This window comes from Oncorhynchus nerka, linkage group LG28 (assembly GCF_034236695.1).
Source record: "Oncorhynchus nerka isolate Pitt River linkage group LG28, Oner_Uvic_2.0, whole genome shotgun sequence".
NCBI classification, from domain to species: Eukaryota; Metazoa; Chordata; class Actinopteri; order Salmoniformes; family Salmonidae; genus Oncorhynchus; species Oncorhynchus nerka.
The window spans coordinates 79,924,208-79,949,179 of record NC_088423.1 but is presented as its reverse complement, the minus strand read 5'-3'; the positions used below and the strand labels follow the sequence as shown (position 1 = coordinate 79,949,179).

Sequence of the window (24,972 nt, the reverse complement as noted above, 5' to 3'; positions counted from 1 at the left end):
TCAACTACAGCATAAACACCAGAGGAAGCCTTTATCTGCAGTCATTGTAATCAAGATCAGTGGAGCATTGTGTCCTATGTCGATCATAAACACCTCACGCTTTCAATAGGCTGCTACACCTTTCCATGCAAAGTATTGGCTGTCATGATTAATTGCTAAAGCTACTGTCTATTCATCATAAATATGGCGTTTGCATTGACTCCTTCACACGCACAAAGAAAAAAGCCTAAAGCAGAGGGGAAATGGAAGATTCACAGCCTGTCAGACATTCTTGACTTAACAGTGAGAATTAATTTTTAGATACACTAGATGACGAACAGGGGGGGGCACTGTTTTGAAGCCACGCTTCCATTTTGGTGCTCCCCCACCATTGTAAAAAATGTTAATCATTTCTTAATGTCTACATTTGTTTTTACAATGTTTATTCTATTATTTTTTTTATTATATTTTGTGAGCTAAACAAAAACACACAAAAAATAATATATATATATAAACATTTCTGTAAAGTATCATTTTTACAAAGTAATAATGTTATTGTCCCCACTACAAAAAAATATATACTTAAATCTTTACTGTGTAACTGTGTGTACAGATGTTTTTGGAGACCCTTCTGGCAAGAATGCTGTATTCTTTCAAGATTTTAAACCGATTTCCCAGAAACCCCAGTACTCATCGGTAGTCACAGATGGGATGACTTGGCATCAACATCCGCTGTGGCGGTGTTATCAAGCAGGGGAGGCTGCTGAGGAGAGAACGACTCATAATAATGGCCGGGAAAGGAGAAACTGGACTGGCATTTATTATATTTTGTGAGCTAAACAAAACCACACAAAACATAATATATATATATATGGAAACCATGTGATTGATGTATTGGATACCATTCCACTGATTCTGCTCCAGTCGTTACCACGAGCCCATTCTCCCCAATTAAGATGCCACCAACCTCCTGTGTCATCTAATGCAGGGTTTCCCAAACTCTCTCCTGGGCCCCCTAAAAGCTTTTTATACACCGTCTATAATCCTAATTTTTATATTAGAATAAAAAATATTCTCGTTGTTTCAGCCAGAAAGGCAGCTAATGTTAGCAATGCCAAGGTAGCTAGCAGGTTGAGAATAGTTACTATGAATTTCCCTGCCTGGTACAATGTTAAATAGCAATCTGATGATAGCTAGCAAGTTAACTTACAAAAAGCACTGTAAAATGTTTCAGTTATTTATTACCAAGTATGTTTACATAATAGTTGAACACTTTCCATGACAACACTGTACTTTATTCTTCACTTGGATCCCAATTAAGAAAAATACTCAATTTGGTGACATTTTTAGACGTCATTTTTTAATTTTGTCCTTGGTCTGGGTGACATCAGTTCAGTACTTTATCAGAAGGTTTTTCATGACACAGTGCCTTTGTTATTTCAAGAAGTTTAAAGATACTACCTTGTATTTTTGTTCATTTCCCTAATTAAACTTTAATTGACCTGATCTGTGTAATCAGACTGATTTGTTTTGTACTGTATTTACACCACTGTGGTCCAGCCATCTTTCTGGATATCTACCCACCTGTGGGTCTGCTAATTTGAAGTGAAAACCGACAAGAGCATAGATATCCAGGAAAACAGAACAGTTAAGTAAATCATTCTAAAACCATTCCAGAAATACAATAATGACACCAATTTGCAAGATAAAGAATGCACAAATGTTGTTTCTCACACAAGTTTGTTGCCCACACTAACATCCCTTATTTATATATGTTTGGTTGTAGTCCCAACTCTTTGAACAACATTTCTGAGTACTCCATAGGTTTTCACACCTCCCGGGAACGACCAAGTCTGACTAACTGATAGCTCAGGTCCTTCCCCGCTCAAAGCTGTGCTAACTGCATCCTGTGTTGCAGGTCAACGTCTCCTCTAAGTTGTAGCAGGTCATCCGTTGTTGGTGGTGGCACTTCAGGGAGTCTTGGCTCATCTGATCTCAGTATCATTCCCCTTGGTATCCACAATTGAGAACCCAGTGTTCTCAACACTGCTCCCTGAAGCTCAAGGATGTAGGTGTAGTCCTGTGCAATTTTCAATGCGTAGACACTCCACCTTCAAGACTTATTGTAGTCTCCTTTAGCTGAAAGACAGAATCATATTTGGTGAGTATTTTGTCTTATAGATTTTCATTACCATCAGTTTTTTTTCGTTTTTTTTATTTCACCTTTATTTAACCAGGTAGGCAAGTTGAGAACAAGTTCTCATTTACAATTGCGACCTGGCCAAGATAAAGCAAAGCAGTTCGACACATACAACGACACAGAGTTACACATGGAGTAAAAAAAAACATACAGTCAATAATACAGTATAAACAAGTCTATATACGATGTGAGCAAATGAGGTGAGATAAGGGAGGTAAAGGCAAAAAAAGGCCATGGTGGCAAAGTAAATACAATATAGCAAGTAAAACACTGGAATGGTAGATTTGCAGTGGAAGAATGTGCAAAGTAGAAATAAAAATAATGGGGTGCAAAGGAGCAAAATTAATTAATTAAATACAGTAGGGAAAGAGGTAGTTGTTTGGGCTAAATTATAGGTGGGCTATGTACAGGTGCAGTAATATGTGAGCTGCTCTGACAGTTGGTGCTTAAAGCTAGTGAGGGAGATAAGTGTTTCCAGTTTCAGAGATTTTTTTGTTCGTTCCAGTCGTTGGCAGCAGAGAACTGGAAGGAGAGGCGGCCAAAGAAAGAATTGGTTTTGGGGGTGACTAGAGAGATGTACCTGCTGGAGCGTGTGCTACAGGTGGGAGATGCTATGGTGACCAGCGAGCTGAGATAAGGGGGGACTTTACCTAGCAGGGTCTTGTAGATGACATGGAGCAAGTGGGTTTGGCGACGAGTATGAAGCGAGGGCCAGCCAACGAGAGCGTACAGGTCGCAATGGTAGGTAGTATATGAGGCTTTGGTGACAAAACGGATTGCACTGTGATAGACTGCATCCAATTTGTTGAGTAGGTTATTCGAGGCTATTTTGTAAATGACATCGCCGAAGTCGAGGATTGATAGGATGGTCAGTTTTACAAGGGTATGTTTGGCAGCATGAGTGAAGGATGCTTTGTTGCGAAATAGGAAGCCAATTCTAGATTTAACTTTGGATTGGAGATGTTTGATATGGGTCTGGAAGGAGAGTTTACAGTCTAACCAGACACCTAAGTATTTGTAGTTGTCCACGTATTCTAAGTCAGAGCCGTCCAGAGTAGTGATGTTGGACAGGCGGGCAGGTGCAGGTAGCGATCGGTTGAAGAGCATGCATTTAGTTTTACTTGTATTTAAGAGCAATTGGAGGCCACGGAAGGAGAGTTGTATGGCATTGAAGCTTGCCTGGAGGGTTGTTAACACAGTGTCCAAAGAAGGGCCAGAAGTATACAGAATGGTGTCGTCTGCGTAGAGGTGGATCAGAGACTCACCAGCAGCAAGAGCGACCTCATTGATGTATACAGAGAAGAGAGTCGGTCCAAGAATTGAACCCTGTGGCACCCCCATAGAGACTGCCAGAGGTCCGTACAGCAGACCCTCCGATTTGACACACTGAACTCTATCAGAGAAGTAGTTGGTGAACCAGGCGAGGCAATCATTTGAGAAACCAAGGCTGTCGAGTCTGCCGATGAGGATGTGGTGATTGACAGAGTCGAAAGCCTTGGCCAGATCAATGAATACGGCTGCACAGTAATGTTTCTTATCGATGGCGGTTAAGATATCGTTTAGGACCTTGAGCGTGGCTGAGGTGCACCCATGACCAGCTCTGAAACCAGAATTGCATAGCAGAGAAGGTATGGTGAGATTCGAAATGGTCGGTAATCTTTGTTGACTTGGCTTTCGAAGACCTTAGAAAGGCATGGTAGGATAGATATAAGTCTGCAGCAGTTTGGGTCAAGAGTGCCCCCCCCCCTTTGAAGAGGGGGATGACCGCAGCTGCTTTCCAATCTTTGGGAATCTCAAACGACACGTGTGCAGAACTGTAGAGTGCAACAAAATTCTAGATCACCTTTACTCCGCATACAATGGCCTCCCTTAGGCAAATCAGACCATAACTCCATTCTCCTGCTTCCTGCTTAAAATATATGCATTCATGTTTGTAAGAACGCAGATCTGTTTTGCAAGCCCTGCCACATCCAAGGAGCGTCAGAGCCGGTGTCGCAGGATTCAATCAGTCCTGTATTGACAATTTTCCCGTTTGATGATTCGCCAGAGGGCGTAGAGGGATTTCTTATAAACTTCCGGGTTAGTGTACAACTCCTGGAAAGCGGCAGCTCTAGCCTTTAGCTCAGTGCGGATGTTGCCTGTAATCCATGGCTTCTAGCTGGGATATGTACGTACAGTCACTGTGGGGACGACATCATCAATGCACTTAATGAAGCCGGTGACTGATGTGGTAAACTCCTCAATGCCATCGGATGAGTCCCATAACCTATTCCAGTCTGTTCTAACGAAACAGCCCTGTAGCTTAGCATCCGCTTCATCGGTGCACTTTTGTATTGAGCATGTCACTGGTACTTCGTGTTTGAGTTTTTGCTTGTAAGCAGGAATCAGGAGGAGAGAGTTATGGTCAGATTTGCCAAATGGAAGGCGAGGAAGAGCTTTATATGTGTCTCGGTGTCTGGAGTAAAGGTGATCTAGAGTTTTTCACCTCTAGTTGCACGTGACTGGTAGAAATTAGGTAAGACGGCAACTCCCATCCTCGGGGGCCTGATTGGTTTCACACCTTCCCCCAGCCCTATAATAATCACACCTTATTCAACAAATTGCATTCTAAACTAAGGACCATGATTATTGGTGTCAGGTGTGTCAGCTGGAATTTGGGGCAAAAGAATGTCACCAATCAAGCCCCAGAGGACTGGAGTTACCCATCCCTGAACCTAGACAGACATCAAATAAAACATTCCCCATCAATTCCAATTTGGAATACAATTTTACCATTTGACAACTATGAAAGAATTGCCTTTGATAACCATCAGTCTTAGATATTCAGAGTAAATACATTCATGGGAGAAGTAGGCTATTAGACAGAATGAGGACTTAATGTTTCCAGTCATTTCATGTAATGTCATGTTACAGTCGTACACTCAATGCATGTATATATTTTGGGCTGTCTGTTTACATCTCAGCCAGACAGCTCCAACGGGGAATAACATAGTAACATCTCTATGCAGTAGGATAATGTTGGGCTAGAATGTCATCAATAATGAAAGTAAATCCTGTGCAGTTCATTTTCGTAAACAGCTTAGCTAGATAGATGCATAGCATTAAAAGATGCTACTTATTGTTCTTAGCTAGCTAGGGGAAACAACATGATGGAACAGACAACATGGTCAAAAATATTTAGCTAAAGTCTGTGCTTACCGATCTGATTCAATACTCAACGATGATGGGGCTGGAAACAGTCTTGCTTGGTGTTGATGGCAATTTATTCCTTTCATGACTGAAAAATAATATTTCAGGTTTAAATATATTTTCAAGAGCTTTGACGTCAAGCAATGAAGTCCAGTTCAGATACAACAGCAAACAGGAGACAAAATTAGCTAGTTTTAGAATGTTGTGTTGTACAACAGCTGACTAAAGACAGGGCATTCAGATCAAGAAGAAGAGACGTGAAGTTGACACCGTTTCGTCAATGAATCTTGGAAAATCCAGCTGATGAAATGACAGGTTCTAAAACTAGACCCTTCCGATCAAAAAAAAACGTTGCATTGTGTCTCATTTTGTGTATCTGAAATTAACTTTATAATCATGGCTACTCCATGCCAGCAAAGTAGTGTGTAAAATAGCTAGCTAGCTAATATCACAGCGTGAATTTCAGACCACAGAAATATAACAAGGTCAAGCAACGTTACACACATAAATTAGGTAGCTAGTTAGGACTAACTAGTGAAGCTAAATGTTATATTCAAATGAAAAAAAAACAATGTCAAAGTCAGCTAATAATTAGCTGCAAAAGCTAATAAACAAAGTAACATCCGCTCACTGTCAACTGCGCTTATCTTCAGCAAACTAAATATTTGTATGAACATAACAAGATTCAACAACTGAAACATAAACTGAACAAGTTCCACAGACGTGTGACTAACAGAAATTAAATAATGTGTCCCTGAACAAAAAAAAGGGGGCAAAATCAAAAGTAACAGTCAGTATCTGGTGTGGTCACCAGCTGCATTAAGTACTGCAGTGCATCTCCTCTTCATAGACTACACCAGATTTGCCAGTTCTTGCTGTGAGATGTTACCCCACTCTTCCACCAAGGCACCTGCAAGTTCCCGGACATTTCTGGGGGGAATGGCCCTAGCCCTGACCCTCCGATCCAACAGGTCCCAGACTTGCTCAATGGGATTGAGATCCGGGCTCTTCACTGGCCATGGCAGAATACTGACATTCCTGTCTTGCAGGATATCATGCACAGAACGAGCAGTATGGCTGGTGGCATTGTCATGCTGGAGGGTCATGTCAGGATGAGCCTGCAGGAACGGTACCACATGAGGGGGGAGGATGTCTTCCCTGTAATGCAGTGTTGACATTGCCTGCAATGACAATGATGCTGTGACACACCACCCCAGACCATGACGGACCCTCCACCTCCAAATCGATCCCGCTCCAGAGTACAGGCCTCTGTGTAACGCTCATTCCTTTGACGATAAACGTGAATCCGACCATCACCCCTGGTGAGACAAAACCGAAGAGCACTTTTTGCCAGTCCTGTATGGTCCAGCAACGGTGGGTTTGTGCCCATAGGCGACGTTGCCGGTGATGTCTGGTGAGGACCTGCCTTACAATAGGCCTACAAACCCTCAGTCCAGCCTCTTTCAACCTATTGCGGACAGTCTAAGCACTGATGGAGGAATTGTGCATTCCTGGTGTAACTCGGGCAGGTTTTTGTTGCCATCCTGTATCTGTCCCGCAGGTGCGATGTTCGGATGTACCGATCCTGTGCAGGTGTTGTTACACGTGGTCTGCAACTGCAAGGACGATCAGCTGTCCGTCCTGTCTCCCTGTAGCGCTCTCTTATGCGTCTCACAGTATGGACCCTGGGCATCTTTCTTTTGGTGTTTTTCAGTAGAAAGGCTCTTTAGTGTCCCAAGGACCTTAATTGCCTTCCGTTTACGTTTCATTGAACAAGCATGGGAAACAGTGTTTAAACCCTTTACAATGAAGATCTGTTAAGTTATTTGGATTTTTACGAATTATCTTTGAAAGACAGGGTCCTGAAAAAGGGATGTTTCTTTTTTTGCTGATTTTACAAACTATTGGATGCGTGGCTTGAAAACAACAATCAAAATAAGTCATCCAAAATAAACACTTGCATACATATTTATAACTAAATATCAAAACCATTTCACTTGATATCTAGAAAGATTATTATCTACCTAACAATGTCTTACCTTTTCAGTTGAAAAAATGGAAACTGTCAGTTTTGAATCCCTTCAACTCTCATTGTTCTCTCCACTGTGTGAACGCAAATGTTGGCCCGGGCTCTATCGTTTTCCATTTTCTCCTGTCAGCTCTCCAAAGTTCAGTTTCTTTGGCTTAGATGGAGTAGCAGCTTCTGCTGGGTCAGGTTGTTTGTCCTTCAGGTCTGTAAGCTAGCTATCTCTGCTAGCCAAGTGTGCACAAGGGCTCAGCTAGCTAGCCATCATACCACTACCCGTTAGAATATCCCTGAACTGTAGCAACGCCTCCTCACAGGCGGAAACAAGTCCCTCATTAAGAGCAGCACAAAATACAACCCGACAGTAAAATTAAAATCAACGAATAGAGGGGTTCTCAGCTAAAGCTAAAGGTGCAATATTGTTACTGTTGCATCACATTGGATAACCAGTAGCTACTTATTCAAGCTTTTGAACATAAAAAAAATCTAAGCATTATTTGGCTTTCTGCCCGTTCCCAAAATACATATAATTCCATTCATTCCTATGGAGGACTGCTTCTTCTGAGGACTACCAATATGTCTGACCGGTGGCTTCAAAACCTCTAATAGGCCAATACATCCAGAGTTTCATTGATCAGTGTTTTACAGAGAGCACCCCAAGGTTATTTGTCTGTTTAAAACACCTCACTACAGTTTATCACCACGGTAACAATACAATAAACTTTTTTTTTTTTTTTTTTTAAATAGGAGGACAAAGGCTTGTTTGTATAAACATGGGTCATGTTCATTAGGGCACACCGTAGCAAAATGTCTTGAAACTGAAAGCAAAAACTAACATTTCTTATTGGGCAAGTTCAGATATTGTAGTACCTCCCCATTTCAAACCATTTTCTTTAGTTTCGTGCCTATTGAACACAACTCCGATATCAATGAAGCCTGTTGCATGTGATGTGATGTCACCACCGTAGAGGGAGCCCAACCAGCCACTCACCGGTTGGGGCCCCCCAGTAGAGTGAGGGCCATCTGGCTGGCACACACACCAGTCATCTCTAGCCTCCGCTCCAGAGACAGGCCATGCCGCTCCGCTGAGGCCAGAAGACACTTGTGAAGCTCATAGGACACACTGGGGACAACCAGGCCAGAGTCTACAGTCAGAGGAGCGAGAGAAACAAGATGGTAAAATAAACATGTATTAGTTGTTATTGTGCCAGATTATCATATATGTAGCTATGAGAAGAGACTGGAAGTTTTTAAAAAGTTCCAGATTTCCCCCCAAAATATATGGAAATGGTACTAAAAATAGAACTGTATAGAATCCTCATAATCAGTGTGACTAGACATTATCAAAAAGAACTACAAGGCCTAATTCACAAACAGCATGAACTTTCACGATGAGGACAAACACACACACAGGAAATCTTCAAGGAGTAGGAGTTTATGTAAAAGCAGCACATCCCCTCACGCGAGGAGCCAGTTCCCTTGGGAAAGCCAGTTCCCTTGGGAAAGCCAGTTCCCTTGGGAAAGCCAGTTCCCTTGGGAAAGCCAGTTCCCTTGGAAAAGCCAGTTCCCTTGGGAAAGCCAGTTCCCTTGGGAAAGCCAGTTCCCTTGGGAAAGCCAGTTCCCCTGGGAAAGCCAGTTCCCCTGGGAAAGCCAGTTCCCTTGGGAAAGCCAGTTCCCTTGGGAAAGCCAGTTCCCTTGACCTGATCTCTGTCCCATCACAGAGGGAGGAAGGATTCCTTTCTTCCCCTCATTTGTCACTGTTGTCCGACGCAACAACAAACAGATTGGCAGCCTTTTACAAAATATGACAAACATGAGGATGCAAACTGTGAACTGCCTCCTAGCTATCCACCACGGCCTTCTGGAGGGGCTGGGTTCACACGCTCCAGCTCATCCCTGTTGAGATCCCTCAGCATCCCCATAACCAGAGCTTTTGGCTGAGAAAGACACCAGCAGCAGCCCCACACACATTACCGCCACACCTCAGAGGACTCGCCCAAAACATAAAGGTACCATGACAAAGGGGAAACTTGAAAACAGGTGGTTAAGGTGTACTCGTTGGTACACCTGTGTGCAATGATGATGGCTAGCGTGTGGGAGAGTTGCAGTTTGACTTGAGTGAAAACTCAGTTCCAAGACTACACACACACACACACACACACACAGTTGAAGTCGGAAGTTTACATACACCTTAGAGTAAAAATTCCCTGTCTTAGGTCAGTTCGGATCACCACTTTATTTTATTAAGAATTTGAAATGTCAGAATAATACTAGAGAGAATTACTTATTTCAGCTTTTATTTCTTTCATCACATTCCCAGTGGGTTAGAAGTTTACATACACTCAATTAGTATTTGGTAGCATTGCCTATAAATAGTTTAACTTGGGTCAAATGTTTCGGGTAGCCCTTCACAAGCTTCCCACAATAAGTTGGGTGAAATTTGGCCCATTACTCCCGACAGAGCTGGTGTAACTGAGTCAGGTTTGTAGGCCTCCTTGCTCGCACACGCTTTTTCAGTTCTGCCCACAAATTTTCTATAGGATTGAGGCCAGGGCTTTGTTGTCCTTAAACCATTTTGCCACAACTTTGGAAGTATGCTTGGGGTCATTGTCCATTTGGAAGACCCATTTGCGACCAAGTTTTAACTGATGTCTTGATATGTTGCTTCAATATATCCACATAATTTTCCCTCATGATGCCATCTATCTTCTTCAGCTTGCAAGCCACCCCCTTTCTCCTCCAAACATAACGTTGGTCATTATTGCCAAACAGTTCTATTTTTGTTTCATCAGACCAGAGGACATTTCTCCAAAAGGTATGATCTTTGTCCCCATGTGCAGTTGCAAACCGTAGTCTGGCATTTTTATGTCGGTTTTGGAGCAGTGGCTTCTTCCTTGCTGAGAGGCCTTTCATGTTATGTCGATATAGGACTTGTTTTACTGTGGATATAGATACTTTTGTACCCGTTTCTTCCAGCATCTTCACAAGGTCCTTTGCTGTTGTTCTGGGATTGATTTGCACTTTTTGCACCAAAGTACGTTCATCTCTAGGAGACAGAATACGTCTCCTTCTTGAGCGGTGTGGTCCCATGGTGTTTATACTTGCATACTTTTGTTTGTACAGAAGAACGTGGTACCTTCAGGCGTTTGGAAATTGCTCCCAAGGATGAAACAGACTTGCGGAGGTCTACAATTTTTTTTCTGAGGTCTTGGCTGATTTCTTTTGATTTTCCCATGATGTCAAGCAAAGAGGCACTGAGTTTGAAGTTAGGCCTTGAAATACATCCACAGGTACACCTCCAATTGACTCAAATGATGTCAATTAGCCTATCAGAAGCTTCTAAAGCCATGACATCATTTTCTGGAATGTCCAAGCTGTTTAAAGGCACAGTCAACATTGTGTATGTAAACTTCTGGCCAACTGGAATTGTGATACAGTGAATTATAAGTGAAATAATCTGTCTGTAAACAATTTTTGGAAAAATGACTTGTGTTATGCAAAGTAGATATCCTAACCGACTTGCCAAAACTATAGTTTGTTAACAATAAATTTGTGGAGTGGTTGAAAAACGAGTTTTAATGACTCCAACCTAAGTGTATGTAAACTTCCGACTTCAACTGTGTGTACACACACACACACTCATTTTTACTATTTTCTACATTGTAGAATAATAGTGAAGGTATCAAAACTATGTAATAACACAAGTGGAAGCATGTAGTAAACAAAAAGTGTTAAACAAATCAAAATATGTTTTAGGATGTTAGATTCTTCAAAGTAGCCACCCTTTGCCTTGATGACACCTTTGCACACAATTGGCATTCTCTCAACCAGCTTCATGAGGTAGTCAACTGGAATGATTTTCCAACAGTCTTGGAGTTCCCACGTAGGCGGAGTACTTGTTGGCTGCTTTTCCTTAAATACTCTTCCCGGTGGGAACCACACATGCGGAGATCATCCGTTCACCTACTCTGCATTTCACAAAGACACAGCGATTGGAACCAAAAATCTCAAAAGGACAGATATCCACTAGTATAATGTCCATTGCTCTTGTTTCTTGGCTTAAGCAAGTCTCTTCTTATTATTGGTGTCCTTTAGTAGTGGTTTCTTCGCAGCAATTTGACCATGATGGCCTGATTCACTCGGTCTCCTCTGAACAGTTGATGTTAAGATGTGTATGTTACTTGAACTCTGTGAAGCATTTATTTGGGCTGTAATTTCTGAGGCTGTTATCTCTAATGAACTTATCCTCTGCAACAGAGGAAACTCTGGGTTTTCCTTTCTTGTGGCGGTCCTCATGAGAGCCAGTTTCATCATAGCGCTTGATGGTTTTTGCGACTGCACTTGAAGAAACTATCAAAGTTTTTGAAATGTTCCAGATTGACTGACCTTCATGTCTTAAAGTAATGATGGACTGTCGTTTCTCTTTGCTTATTTGAGCTTTTCTTGCCATAATATGGAATTGGTCTTTTACCAAATAGGGCTATCTTCTGTATACACCCCTACCTTGTCACAACACAACCGATTGGCTCAAACGCATTAAGAAGGAAAGAAATTCCACAAGTTAACAAGGCACACTTGTTAATTGTGTTCCCGAGTGGCACAGCTGTCTTAGGCACTGCATCTCAGTGCTTGAGGCGTCACTACAAACACCCTAGTTCGAATCCAGGCTGTATCACATCCGGCCGTGATTGGGAGTCCCATAGAGCGGTGCACAACTGGCCCAGCGTCGTCCGGGTTTGGCCAGGGTAAGCCATCATTGTAAATAAGAATTTGTTCTTAACTGACTTGCCTAGTTAAATAACGGTTCAATTGAAAAATAAAAAATGCATTCCAGGTGACTACCTCATGAAACTGGTTGAGAGAATGCCAAGAGTGTGCAAAGCTGTCATCAAGGTAAAAGGTGGCTACTTTGAAGAATCTTAAATATAAAATATATTTTGATTTTTTTAACACTTTATTGGTTACTACATGATTCAATGTGTGTTATTTCATAGTTTTGATGTCTTCACTATTATTCTACAATGTAGAAAATAGTAAAAATAAAGAAAAACCCTGAAATCAGTAGGTAAACTTTTGATTGGTACAGGTGCATCCTATTTCCATTGATCATCCTTGAGATGTTTCTACAACTTGATTGGAGTCCACCTGTCTATATAAGGTCCCACAGTTGACAGTGCATGTCAGAGCAAAAACCAAGCCATGAGGTCAAAGGAATTGTCTGTAGAGCTCCGAGACAGGATTGTGTCGAGGCACAGATCTGGGGAAGGGTACCAAAAAATGTCTGCAGCATTGAAGGTCCCCAAGAACACAGTGTCCTCCATCATTCTTAAATGGAAGAAGTTCGGAAAAACCAAGACTCTTCCTAGAGCTGGCCACCCGGCCAAACTGACCAATTGGGGGAGAATGCCCTTGGTCAGGGAGGTGACCAACAACCCGATGACCAACAACTCTTCGGCCTGAATGCGAAGCGTCACGTCTGGAGGAAACCTGGCATCATCCCTACAGTGAAGCATGGTGGTGGCAGCATCATGCTGTGCAGATGTTTTTCAGCAGCAGGAGACTAGTCAGGAAGACTCAACGCTGTAATCGCTGCCAAAGGTGCTTCAACAAAGTACTGCGTAAAGGGTCTGAATACTTATGTAAATGTGATATTTCAAAATGTTTTATAAATTAGCAAACATTTCTAAAAACCTGTTTTTGCTTTGTCATTGTGGTGTATTGTGTGTAGATTGAGGAAAAACAATATTTAATCAATTTTAGAATAAGGCTGTAATGTAACAAAATGTGGAAAAAGTCAAGGGGTTTGAATACACTGTGTGTGTGTGTGTGTGTTTATATAGATATCTATCTATATCTCTACTACTCTGGTCAGGTCTGTGTCTCAAAAACAGTAGAGGGTATCTAGGAAAGACCAGCCCAGGGAACATGGTTCCTAGGTACTGCCACAACCATGTCATTATTCTGGTAGCTGCTCACGGAGCCCTTTAAAGAGCCCTGTGCTAATCTCTACCTATAGCCCATGGCACATTAGTCTAGAGAGGAACAAAGACTGGCTAAAGGGGCTGCACGGCTCAATATCCCTTTGATAGTGAAGCAGGTAAGCGTTGGCCTGGCTATTGAGTGCTCAGCGTGGACTTGCTCCTCATGTATTGTGTGCATGCGGGCACGCACGCAGCTATCAGAAACACACAGGCATATCACTCAAGGCATAACACACGCAGTGTAACATGCAAACACACACCTGCAAACAGCAGATAGACGGATGTCGTGCCTGGGTGAAATGAACCTTATCTTTTTCCTGTTCGTATCTCTACATCCCTCCCACTGTTCCAATCCAAAGACAGGTAATATACTACAGTGGGGTGGGAGAAACCCAGTCTACACTGCTGCGCCGTTCCTCGGACAATCATGTGAGAGAAAAGCACACAGCAAAGTCAACTGCTCCTTGTTATGCAACCTGCCACTGAGGAGAGGGAAAGGGAGAGAGAGAGGTGGAAGTTGCACTATGATCTAATTGCCTTTTGACCATCACCCCCAGCTAGATGTGTTTGTAAGGAATTCCCCTGCTAGAGCACCCCACCCCGATCCTGTGTACTCTCTCACACTCCACTACACGCAATGCTCAACTGGGTAGCCAGGAGCACACAGCGGCAGTAAAATACACTGAGCTGGAAGCAATCCTTCAAGCATGACAACGAGAACATTGAAGCTGAAATCAATACACACACGCAGGGTGGAAGCGGGCCATGGGTGATTAGGGCTGGTGCTGAGAGAGAGAACAAGGAGTGAGGTTTCACAAGGCTCCTCCAGACTACAGGCCTGTTACTGCTGCAGTACCAAGGGGCTGCGAGCCTCTAACATTCCAGACACTCCAAAACCTCGGACCTTATAACTAAGATTAATGCAGGTCAATTGATTAGGAAGTTCCATTTGAGGGCCTCATGAGTGGCGCAGCGGTCTAAGGCACTGCATCCCAGGTTGTGTCACAACCGGGAGTCCCACAGGGCGGCACACAATTGGCCCAGCATCGTCAGGGTTAGGGGAGGGTTTGGCCGGGGGGCTTTACTTGGCTCATCGCGCTCTGTGGTCGATGAGACAAAATCAAAATTAGGGAGAAAAAGGTACAAAAATGTAAATATAAAGTTCCATTTGCTCTCATGCCACCGGACCAGGGGAATCAATCGTTGTGAATAACATACTCGTCCTCAGCTCGCTCTCCTGTCACTCTCTAATTCAAAGGTAGTTTGCAGGGCAGTGATTTGTTCTGTGGCTTTAGTGTGTTTACAGTGAAGAGATTTGAGTACATGTGTTGCAGTGGCGGCTGCTGAGGGGAGGAAGGTTCATAATAATGGTTGGAACGGAGCAAACTGAATGCGTTTGACGTTGTTGATACCTTTCCATTTTTTCCATTCCAGCCATTACCATGTACCCGTCCGCCCCAATTAAGGTGCCAACATGTTGATGAGGAGTGGTTTAACACGCATAGGAATTAGCAAAGGAGAGTAGACCTAGGTCTTTTCCACCGAAACTGAATAAGGCCAATGATGCACCACATACATAGCCCTTACAGACTTGTCTACGTGCAGACAGACAATATGTTATCCCAACGCCAAACATTTGTTTTCCTAACCCCTTTTCTGTTGTCTCATGTTGTTAATTTAAATGTTTACAGTGGATAGGAATGGATTCAGGTGAGAGCAGCCTGGAGTAGGGTAAGGGTTTGTTCCACATGTAGTGTGGCTGCATCCCAAATGGCACCCTATTCCCTATGGGCTCTTAGCAAAAGTAGAGCACTATATAGGGAATAGGGTGCCATTTGAGTGGTAACCTGTGTGTGACTATGAGAGGTGCTGTTTATGTAAAGCTCAGAGCGGTCTGATAATTACAAGGTACAGAGGATGGGGCTTAGCATGACAGCATTCAGGCAGAAAGAGGCAGAGGTAGCAGACCTGCCTAGCCCGTTCGGTAAAAAGAGAAAAGTGTCCGCAGTCAGCTCCCAGTTCTCAGCACCAGGGGCAAGGCTTTTAATGGCCGCCTGGCCCGCATTGTTGTCTTCATAGTCACCGCACTGCTGTCGCCTTGATAACGCTGGCTAGCGGCCATGTTAGGCTTCTTAGAAAAAAGTGCCAACGTCATAACCCTTTCTAAGAACTGCTGCACTTTGCACATACCTGTATGTCGGTACAGTATGTACTGTAGTGTAGCGGGCTATTTGAGGCTAGGGCTCACATGCATGTAGTGAGTCATGTGGTGGATTAAGCTATCCAGCAAGGTGTATCAGTGTAATATCTTTGTCTTTGTCTGGTAATAGAAGCAAAACACTCCTATCTCCATGGGGGCACAAAATGCATTCTATGACTAATAGCGATGGTATTGGCATCACTATCCTCTTTTCCCTAATGAGAGCGCAAGCATGTGTGTGAGTGTGTGTGTGAGCTTGTGTTCCACTAAGACCTATACCACTTTATGCCAACACCAGAAACCAGATTTAACTGGTACTGATCCCCTATCCCTACAGCGTAGTGATTGGTCCAGCAGAGCCAGAGTGATAGGTGTTGCTCTTCTTGTCACACCTTGGAATCCAGGCCAGGGGCCTAGCATAGTGTGCCATTCACTTATCTCCTGTATGAAACCAATTATATAACACACTTATAAAGAGTGTTGTTGAGGTGTGGAAGAGCAGCTCCTCTTCCCAGAGATGGACTGGGACTGCATGGTGTGGTGGGGCAGTGAGTACAAAAGTCACCTGCTGCCACACTCAAAAGAGCAACCAGAGTAGGATCCCAGCCAGCCCAGCACGTTGCGGAAGTGGGAGGCCCTTTCTGGCCTATAGGAGACAGACAAACCCACACCCAGCAAAGAGTTTCAGTGTTGCATCACAGAAGCACAAAGCTAGGCCTACATTAGGCCCACACTGTCATTCTGAGAACTTACACTATTTCTGTCTAAAGTCACTGACATGGAGGGGGAATTCAACTAGTTTCCAAAGGAAACACGACACTCATTATCACCGGTCCGCAAGACAGGCATGCAACAGAAAACATCCTGAGGGTAGAACTTGTGTCGGTCATCAATTCTTTTAATTTTACAGAGGGACAAAAATATATATATTTTTAATGGTAAATCCCGATTCTTTGGTTGAATGGGTCACCAATCTACAGTGGTTTTCCCATCTCTGAGCTACACGAAAAACATTCAAGTATCTGTATGGACAGAGAAGACTAGCTCATTAGGTGTGTGTGTGTGCACGGTGGGTGTGTCACTCCTTAGGGAGAAGCAAGCAGTGATTACTGAGAGGGAGAGGCTCAGCCTCTTCACCGCACGCTGCACACGGGCTGGGCTGTAACCGGAACCTATATCTCTCCCCCATCACATCTTCAGCCCGATGGGCTTCACTGAGAATACCGACACCGTTGTAATTCCTCACGGTTCCGTCCAATTACTGGGTCATTTTTCTTCTTGCATGTTAGTTTAAGGCCTATTTTAGAACTGTACACAATGTCCTGTCTCTCCACTAGTCTGGCTCGCTTAGCCAAACCCATGGGTCTACTGTAGCCTCAATAGATCCAGCAGCTGGGGTGAGAGACACTCAGGGCCTAAGGGCACTGGCAGACAGGCCTCTGGAAGTGAATGTGTGATATATATGTGAATGGAGGGGTGGTTGTGTGGTGTTTTTTTTTTCTCCCTCTCTCACTCACTCACTCACTCACTCACTGACTCACTCACTCACTCACTCACTCAATGGAGGGTGTTGTGTTTTCTCTCTCTTACCAGTGCAGTACTCTTTGCCCCCGTGTTGTGGGACCGTGATCTGTCGGTAGACGACTGGTTTGACCTCCAGGATGTTCTCGTCGTGACGGTAACGCGTGGGTGTACCGCGTTCGCCACCGGGCGTACCACGGGAACGTACCCCATTGTAATCTGTGCCATCAATCTGCGAGAACACGGCTGCCTTGTCGAACAGTGCCAGGTTTGCCTCAAAGTCAAAGTCTGTGTCCAGACCCTCGTCCATGTCAGCACCAAAACACTCGTCGTCCCTGAGCCTCATCTGCCCTCCACCTCCTCCGTTTTTCACTCCGTTCTTCTTCGGCGTGGCCTGGTTTGGCCCTCGGTTACTAGATGATGCTGGAGGACCTGAAGAAAATGAATCAAGGCATTAGGAGGATGATTAACTCAAAATTAGTTTTACAATACATATGCCTATAGCCTGACTAGAAATTATGGTGCACATTAATCCCAGTTAAGAGGGTAATATTTCAGACTGGAGTCCATTCATCTCTGTCAGGACTCCAGTCTGCTCTCTAATGTGTCCTCAATACTGATCTTATCCTATGGCTGTATCAGGAGCTACAGTTATATAACAAGCAACATCAATAGCACATTAATAATACAGGCTAGTAGTTTTCTACCAACACACAATCCTCAACACACAACGTTCAGATACATGCATGGCGCACTAACAAATCAAAAAGAACCAACTGGAGAAAAAAAATAACTGGAAAAACCGGGTGTTCAACCCTAACTGTGATGAGGTCTCACGCTAACCTAGAGAGAGAGAGAGAGAGGAGAGAGAGAGAGGCACAGCCGCACGCAAGTGTCACACTGACAGCTAGGTACTTTAGGCTCTCACGCAAGATACACACCAAGACTCTCAGTCAAGTCACGTACACACTACTGTTGTCACAATGGCATTGTCACCCGATCACACCGACTGATCTGAGACCTGCTACTATATCAATGTATTTTTGACAATGGAGGGGAGTGAGGGACTGCTTAAAAAAAAAACATCTGTTCATATGTGTGCATTGGCTTTTCAACATAGGCAAACATTTTACAATGAGACCACACAGAGTGTAATTATCTACAGGTCTATTGTAAATCTCAGTGAATCAGATGCCTGAATGCACTGGGCAACGCTCCAAGTCAAGCAGAGAATAATGAACACCAAGTTAGTACTAGTGTCTGATTGAATTGATGTGAAAATGTGGAGAGGTGTAAGAATCTTAGGTTGAAGGAGAGCTGAGATATTTGAACAAAACATGAACTTGAGCCATGTGAAAAATAATTGACTGAAACTACACGGTGAACTACATTTCAAATAATGATTAAACATGACCCATACTAAAGTTACACATGTTACAAGCAAATGTTGGCCAATACTCGTACAGAAAAATGAATCACAATGACACCAGTGAGATAAACACACAGGCGCAAAACTGAAGTGAATGACAGTGTGCTGTGACAGCGTGTGAGGCTTGTCAACATGTTGCTGTGTTGTGTGGAGAGAAATGTCTTCACATGCAAGGTAAGACTGACAGAAGGAAAACCATGTCAGTCACCCGCAACAACTCCCTCTGTGTGTGTGTGTGTGTGTGTGTGTGTGTGTCAGTCCAATCAAGAACAGGAAGGAAGAGCTTTACTGTACACTTAATGGTATGTACCAGGGGCACAGGAAAAACAAAGGACTGATAGCATGTATAGGAACATGTTTATATGGATTTCATTTTTTTAAAGCTATTTTTCCCCCAATTACCCTCTTAATTTATCAAGGTCTGTTAGGATCCAAGATAATCCACTCGATTTGCAGAGGACTATGCATAATTCATTTCATTCCTACATTCCCATCCTAAATCTCCCATAAATACTGTCAGATAATTACAAATCATTTGTACAGCCCATGTTCTTGAATAAGTAGTCTGTAACCCCACCTCCCTTTCTTTCTATGGCCCCTTGCTAAGGGGCTGGTTTGGGGCATGGCATTGATGTGAAAGGGTCAGCCCAGCCCCTGCCACTCAGAACTTCAGGCTCATGCAATTTGTGCATTAGCTCCCTTGGCTGTTGGCCCAAGAATCTGGAGATTAAAATAAAAATCCAAAGGTAAACAGTGCTTCCACAATTGATATGGCTGGCCCCTTCCAAGCGCACTGCCACTGGGACAACATGGCTTCCTGTGGGGGGGTCCTGCGCTGAGCAGGAGAGAGGGAGGGTGAGGAGACTGAGAACAAAAGGGCACGTAAGCCAGGCCTTGCATAACCTCTTTAGGAGCAGACACAGCGAGGGGGGAATGTTTATTGATCTTAGTCACACACATATTGTAAAGAGGAACTTTGGTACAAGCCTTTTGCACGCTATGGGAATCTGGGGAAGTCACAGCATTGCAAACAGTGCCAGGATGCTTCCACGCACAGGCTTGTTAACAGTAACCTAGTGAAACCATAGACTAGAGGAAAGGACACCTGTTCACCAGACAGACAGAAATAAACTAGACTGATTAAGCAGATAACTATTAAGTAGCTATTTTAAAATGGTCACTGTTTTATGTAACAATGGAGCCGGAGAAGAAGGCTGACGTTTTACGCGTCCCCAACCGATTGTGTTTTTTTGTTCGTTTAGAACTTATTTTTTAACTTATTTTGTACATAATGTTGCCGCTACCGTCTCTTGTGACCGAAAATAATTTCTGGACATCAGGACAGCGATTACTCACCAGAATCCTTTTTTCCCTTTAACGAGTCTGAGGAGCCCGACGCGAATGATTTTCTGCTTTCTCGGGAACAAGCCCAGATACCCGTGATTTGTGTGAAGAGGTGGCTGAGACAAAGTGGCCAGAGGGCGGGCTGCCTCCTGAGAATTCGTAGGCGATCGAATAAACCCCCACTTCCTTCCATTCTGTTAGCAAACATGCAATCTTTGTAGAATAAAATCGATGACCAAAGCAGAAGATTAAACTACCAACGGGACATTTAAAACTGTAATATCTTATGCTCAACGGAGTCGTGGCTGAACGACGATACATTCAACATACAGCTGTCTGGTTATAAACTCTACCGGCAGGCCAAAACAGCGGCATCTGGTAAGACAAGGAGCGGCGGACTATGTATTTTTGTAAATAACAGCTGGTGCACGATATCTAAGTCTCGAGCTATTGCTCACTTGAGGTAGAGTATCTCATGATAATCTGTAGACTACACTATCTACCTAGAGAGTTTATCTGTATTTTTCGTAGCTGTTTACATACCACCACAGACTGAAGCTGGCACTAAGACAGCATTGAAGGAGCTGTATTCCGCCATAAGCAAACAAGAAAACGCTCACCCAGAGGCGGCGATCCTAGTAGCCTGGGACTTTAATGCAGGGAAACTTAAATCCGTTTTACCAAATTTCTATCAGCATGTTAAATGTGCAACCAGAGGGGGGGCAAAATAACTCTGGACCACCTTTACTCCACACACAGAGACGCATACAAAGCTGTTCCTCGCCCTCCATTTGGCAAATCTGACCATAATTCTATCCTCCTGATTCCTGCTTACAAGCAAAAAAATTGAAGCAGGAAGCACCAGTGACTAGATCAATAAGAAAGTGGTCAGATGAAGCAGATGCTAAGCTACAGGACTGTTTTGCTAGCACAGACTGGAATATGTTCCGGGATTCCTCCGATGGCATTGAGGAGTACACCACATCAGTCATTGCCTTCATCAATAAGTGCGTCTATGACATCGTCCCCTCAGTGACCGTAATACATACATCAACCAGAAGCCATGGATTACAGGCAACATCCCCACTGAGCTAAAGGCTAGAGCTGCCGCTTTCAAGGAGCAGACTCCAACCCGAAAGCTTATAAGAAATCCCGCTATGCCCTCCGACGAACCATCAAACAGGCAAAGCGTCATTACAGAACTAAGACTGAATCGTACTACACCGGCTCTGACGCTCGTCGGATGTGGCAGGGCTTGTAAACCATTACAGACTACAAAAGGGAAGCACAGCCGAGAGCTGCCCAGTGACACAAGCCTACCAGACGAGCTAAACCACTTCTATGCTCGCTTCCAAGCAAATAACACTGAAACATGCATGCGAGAACCAGCTGTTCCGGAAGACTGTGTGATCATGCCTTCCGCAGCCGATGTGAGTAAGACCTTTAAACAGGTCAACATTCACAAGACCGCAGGGCCAGACGGATTACCAGGACTTGTACGGTGAGCATGTGCTGACCAACTGGCAAGTGTCTTCAATGACATTTTCAACCTCTCCCTGTCTAAATCTGTGAAACCAACATGTTTTAAGCAGACCACGATAGTGCCTGTGCCCAGGAACACTAAGGTAACCTGCCTAAATGACTACCGACCCGTAGAACTCACATCTGTAGCCATGAAGTGCTTTGAAAAGCTGGTCATGCCTCATATCAACACCATTATCCCAGAAACCCTAGATCCACTCCAATTTCCATAGTTCCCCAACAGATCCACAGATAATGCAATCTCAATTGCACTTCACACTGCCCTTTCCCACCTGGACAAATTGAACATCTATGTGAGAATGCTATTCATTGACTACAGCTCAGCGTTCAACACCATAGTCCCCTCAAAGCTCATCAATAAGCTAAGGACCCTGGGACTAAACACCTCCCTCCGCAACTGGATCCTAGACTTCCTGATGGGCCGCCCCCAGGTGGTAAGGGTAGGTAACAACACATCCGCTACGCTGATCCTCAACACAGGGGCCCCTCAGGGGTGCGTGCTCAGTCCACTCCTTGCACTCCCTGTTCACTCATGACTGCACGGCCAAGCACGACTCCAACACCATCTTTAAGTTTGCCGATGACAACACCAAAGAGACAGCCTTTGGGGAGGAGGTCAGAGACCTGGCCGTGTGGTGCCAAGACAAAAGGAGATGATTGTGGACTAAAGGAAAAAGAGGACAGAGCATGCCCCCATTCTCATCGACGGGGCTGCAGTGGAGCAGGTTGAGAGCTTCAAGTTCCTTGGCGTCCACATCACCAACAAACATGATCCAAGCACACCAAGACAGTCGTAAAGAGGGCACGACAAAACCTATTCCCCTCAAGAGACTAAAAAGATTTGGCATGGGTCCTCAGATCCTCAAAAGATTCTACAGCGGCACCATCGAGAGCATCCTGACGGGTCGCATCACTGCCTGGTATGGCAACTGCTCGGCATCCGACCGCAAGGTACTACAGAGGGTAGTGTGAATGACCTAGTACATCACTGGGGCCAAGCTTCCTGCCACCCCAAACCTCTACACCAGGCGGTGTCAAAGGAAGGCACTAAAAAGACTCCAGCCACCCTAGTCATAAACTATTCTCTCTGCTACCGCACGGCAAGCGGTACCGGAGAGCCAAGTCTAGGTCTAAGAGGCTTCTCAACAGCTTCTACCCCCAAGCCATAAGACTCCTGAACATCTAACCAAATGGCAACCCAGATTATTTGCATTGCCCCACCCCGTTGCTACTCTCTGTTATCATCTATGCATAGTCACTTTAATAACCCTACCTACATGTACATATTACCTCAACTAATCGGTGCCCCCGCGCATTGACTCTGTACCGGTACCCCCCTATATATGGTCTCGCTATTGTTATTTTACTGCTGCTCTTTAATTACTTGTTACTTTATTTCTTATCCATATTTTTTTTAACTGCATTGTTGGTTAAGGGCTCGTAAGTAATCATTTCACTGTAAGGTCTACCTACACCTGTTGTATTCGGCGCATGTGACTAATAAAATTTGATTTGATTATGGTTGTGGTTATTTTACCTGGCAGAAATGACAGAAAGGTAATCTCATAGTACATCGAGGTTAATCATTTACAAAAACATTTGTGCCCAAAACACTGCAGGGATTTGTGTGTCTGATAAACAGAAATACCAGAGCAGGGACCAAACAAAAGAAACAAAGGCTCTAAATGTATGAATGTGCCGGTCAGGTAAAACAGTGTAACCTTTCCCTTCCTACCCACAGAGCCTTGGTGTCTCTCAGAAAAGACAAGTGCATAAAATGTTACTATAATCAAAAAGAGAAAAAATGCCAGGTGAAGCAATGTGTTGGCTCGGCTTCAATGACTGCTGACAAACTGTGCAGATCCTAGAGATTAGGGAGTGGATTTACATGTGACACTGATACTTGTAGTTTCACATTTCCTCCTGTCACTGAATAAGGAAAAAGATCAACAATGAGAACTTTCTGCTCTATAATCACAGTCAGATAGCGGGAAATACGTTCATGGCTGTGCTTAAACTGTCTTGTGTAAACATGTCATAATTGAGAAATAGCCTCGTTCCCAATCTGATAATGTGTTGAGTGTACTTTCTAAATGGGATTAACTGTTACAGTTGGCACCAAATTCAATGAGTAAACACATGAAGTGGCTAAATATAGTGCAGGTCAAATGTATTAGCCTACATCTAGCACACATAAGCAACAGAGGCAGAGATAAAAATGTATGTAGTCATTGAGTGTGATGGTTAAATAAAAAGGTTAAATAAATGGTGTAAGAGTCTGGGGCAATATATAGTGCATTCAGAAAGTATTCAGACCCCTTGACTTTTTCCACATTTTGTTACATTACTAGGACTGTGGCGGTCACGAAATTTAATCAGCCGGTGATTGTCAAACAAATAACTGGTCGGTCTCACGGTAATTGACCGTTAACTAACAAACACATTTAGCATCTCCTGGCTTCCACACACAGCCTACAAGCCACTGCTGCAGACCTTTGGAACATCTATATTAGAAAAAGTCTAATAAATCCATGTAATATAGCCTACACCTTCACAATAAATCTATTATCTATTTTAAACAGGTCTAAAGAAACATGATATGAAGAAAAAGTAGTCTATTTCAGAAGAACAGAAACGCAAACTCTGAGTTGTCCATATGTTAGGCCCTGATCTGGATATGCCAAATAGCTGTTGTCTACACTAGTTCATTTAGCAACAAGATTTGCTTAGAATTCTGTGCCATTATTTTATAGTATGAAGAATACAATTGAACATAGCTGAATAAAATATAAATATTTTCTCCAAATGATTTGAGGGAGTGCGCACATGTGACTATTCTGTGTTGAGCGGTTAACAAAGAAATAGCTACTCCTATATGCTTAATTTAGAGTTATTAATGTAACTTTAGTTGTTCTACAAACAATGCGACTAATGATGACTTGAAAAAAAGTTGCTTGAAAGGCATGAGCTCTCCTTTGTTTTTTCGCAGGCTGTACACTTCATTTGTCTCTCATTCACAATTTGACAAGCACTTGACAGCGCCCCAAATTTCACGGCGGCATCCCCTTTGTGGCTGTAATGCACCCTAAAAAAATCCATGCCTTTTGCGGCCAGTTGCCGTTGTGCCCTTCTCCCATGACGTGAACGTATATTTCATACAGAAATATACCATTTACAGAAGTATTCAGACCCTTTACTCAGTACTTTTTTTGAAGCACCTTTGGCAGCGATTACAGCCTCAAGTCTTCTTAGGTATGACGCTACAAGCTTGGCACACCTGTATTTGGGGAGTTTCTTCCATTCTTCTCTTCAGATCCTCTCAAGCTCTGTCAGGTTGGATGGGGAGTGTTGCTACACAGCTATTTAAGGGTCTCTCCAGAGATATTTGATAGGGTTCAAGTCCAGGCTCTGGCTGGGCCACTCAAGGACATTCAGAGACTTGTCCCAAAGCCACTCCAGCGTTGTCTTGGCTGTGTGCTTAGGGTCGTTGTCCTGTTGGAAGGTGAACCTTCACCCCAGTCTGAGGTCCTGAGTGCTCTGGAGCAGGTTTTCTTCAAGGAT

General features: G+C 43.6%; 1 protein-coding gene and 1 long non-coding RNA gene across 4 annotated transcripts in view; both read right to left on the bottom strand.

Moving 5' to 3' along the window:
* Positions 1–24,972, bottom strand: part of LOC115113746 (enhancer of mRNA-decapping protein 3-like) — a 32,282-nt gene that overhangs the window by 5,096 nt on the left and 2,214 nt on the right. For all 3 annotated transcript variants that reach the window (XM_029641706.2, XM_029641705.2, XM_029641707.2), the window contains 2 exons: positions 17,166–17,528; positions 8,386–8,539 (listed from right to left, as the gene is read on the bottom strand). In XM_029641706.2, coding sequence (XP_029497566.1) covers positions 8,386–8,539; positions 17,166–17,528 — 517 coding nt within the window. The remainder of the gene's footprint in view (positions 1–8,385; positions 8,540–17,165; positions 17,529–24,972) is intronic.
* LOC135565608 (uncharacterized) lies at positions 1,203–8,379 on the bottom strand. Its single transcript, XR_010461735.1, has 2 exons — positions 5,378–8,379; positions 1,203–2,118 (listed from the first exon to the last, which is right to left on the bottom strand). It is a non-coding gene; the product is annotated as an uncharacterized LOC135565608 (long non-coding RNA).